The 1,549-nt window shown below is 47.5% G+C and overlaps 1 protein-coding gene across 1 annotated transcript; it reads left to right on the top strand.

The window, feature by feature from the left end:
• Window positions 1–339: 339 nt before the first annotated feature.
• Window positions 340–930, top strand: K441DRAFT_576644 (uncharacterized protein; the record flags this gene model as incomplete). The annotated part of the gene is made up of 1 exon (XM_067644206.1): window positions 340–930. One exon carries the CDS (start codon window positions 340–342, stop codon window positions 928–930), a length of 591 nt encoding a protein of 196 aa, XP_067500518.1.
• Between the last annotated feature and the right edge of the window lie 619 nt (window positions 931–1,549).

Here is a 1,549-nt window from a genome sequence, read left to right as displayed (position 1 = left end):
GCTTCTGTCATCCAGTTCATGGACCTTCTCACACCGATGGCAGGTATGAGGGGCATGTGGAGCGACCAAATCCGTAGCTCGGATTCTCAACGGTCGTCCTTTGGACCTATGCCATCGCAGGATCCTACAACAACATCACCAGCCCTACCTCTGGTAAACACGAATCACTTGGCGCTACCTCAGTCCTACGATAGTTCCCTAATACCGAACTATCCGAACCAAGGCAATATTTACGCGCCCCCATCCCACAGCGTAGATAGTGGTGATTTATTTAACACATTTTATCATCCCGAGTTCGTACCAGCGACTGCCCCTATTTTCGACATAGCTGCATCACCCATGCTTTCAGATCTGTCCATAAACCATGTGCAAGGAAGACCGCCGTCAACAACTTCGGTAGCCTACTCGAACACAGTTGCAGGATCCAACAGAGCCGAAAGCGACATCGATTTTGCGGAAGACAGAGAAAAGCGAAGCATATTGAAGAGTTCTACGAAGCCTTCAGCCTCACAAACATGCAAGGAATTATCTTCGTCGCGTTCATTATCGTCCTTGCAAAAGAATAGACCGACGGAGGGCAAGCAAAGGGTACCAGAGCATCCACAGCACCAGGCAGCATTACCCTCAGCAGCAGTCCGTCAGGAAAACGAAGGCCAAGCCCGTCGAGAGAAATTCCTGGAACGCAATCGTATGGCCGCGAGCAAATGCCGAGCAAGGAAGAAAGAGTGGACGGAAGAGGTTAAGAAGCGCTCAAAGGAAATTACCGACGAGAATGAGCGGCTGAAGGAGAGGGTGGTCGCGCTGACGAACGAGGTGCTCGAACTCAAAGGAGAGCTACTGAAGCATGTCGATTGTAACTGCCCAGCATTCCGGAGTTATATGGAGCGGGCTGTATCGCGGATCGATGCAAACGGGGTACCACGTCGATGAATGAGCTTCTCAAATAAATCTAAGAGCACCTGAACTATATGGATCGGCGATCTCAGGCATTTTGCGGGCATGTTGAGCGAGTTGTGTCATGCTGGCCATCGTGCCGTGGCATGGGATTAACGCAAGTAGATACTCATTCTTTAGAATGTTGAATTAGAAGGCTTTTTATAATATTTAGGCAGACCCTTTAACTATGCTGTAGCCATATTAACGCCCTTGACTAAGACCATAATGTATAGTGTATAAGCCAAGTGTCATACAACAACTGTCCCTCTATATTCCCCGCTGAGACTTTCTACCCTAACCAAAGCAATGTTCCATCAGCGATAACCAGCACAGTCCAATATTCAGAAGTTTTAATAGACATAACTATAGACAATCTATTTAAAGCCTTTCCGGCTCGACTGGTGGACCACAAACACTTTCTATGTCCGACGCGTGACCGACTACTGCAGCTACAGCCTTGCCAACACAAAAGCTAGAGAGCTTAGAGCAAGCGTTTTTCTTACACAGACTAACTTAACGCGTCGTGGTTTCCTTGATATTCTTCCATATAAATAGCTTAAGAAGGTATCACGAGTTGTAAGCTTTGTAGTGTGGGAATTGAACGAGCAACTTG

This window comes from Cenococcum geophilum, assembly GCF_001692895.1.
Source record: "Cenococcum geophilum 1.58 unplaced genomic scaffold K441scaffold_42, whole genome shotgun sequence".
NCBI lineage: Eukaryota > Fungi > Ascomycota > Dothideomycetes > Gloniales > Gloniaceae > Cenococcum > Cenococcum geophilum.
This window is presented reverse-complemented; position numbering and strand designations above follow the sequence as displayed.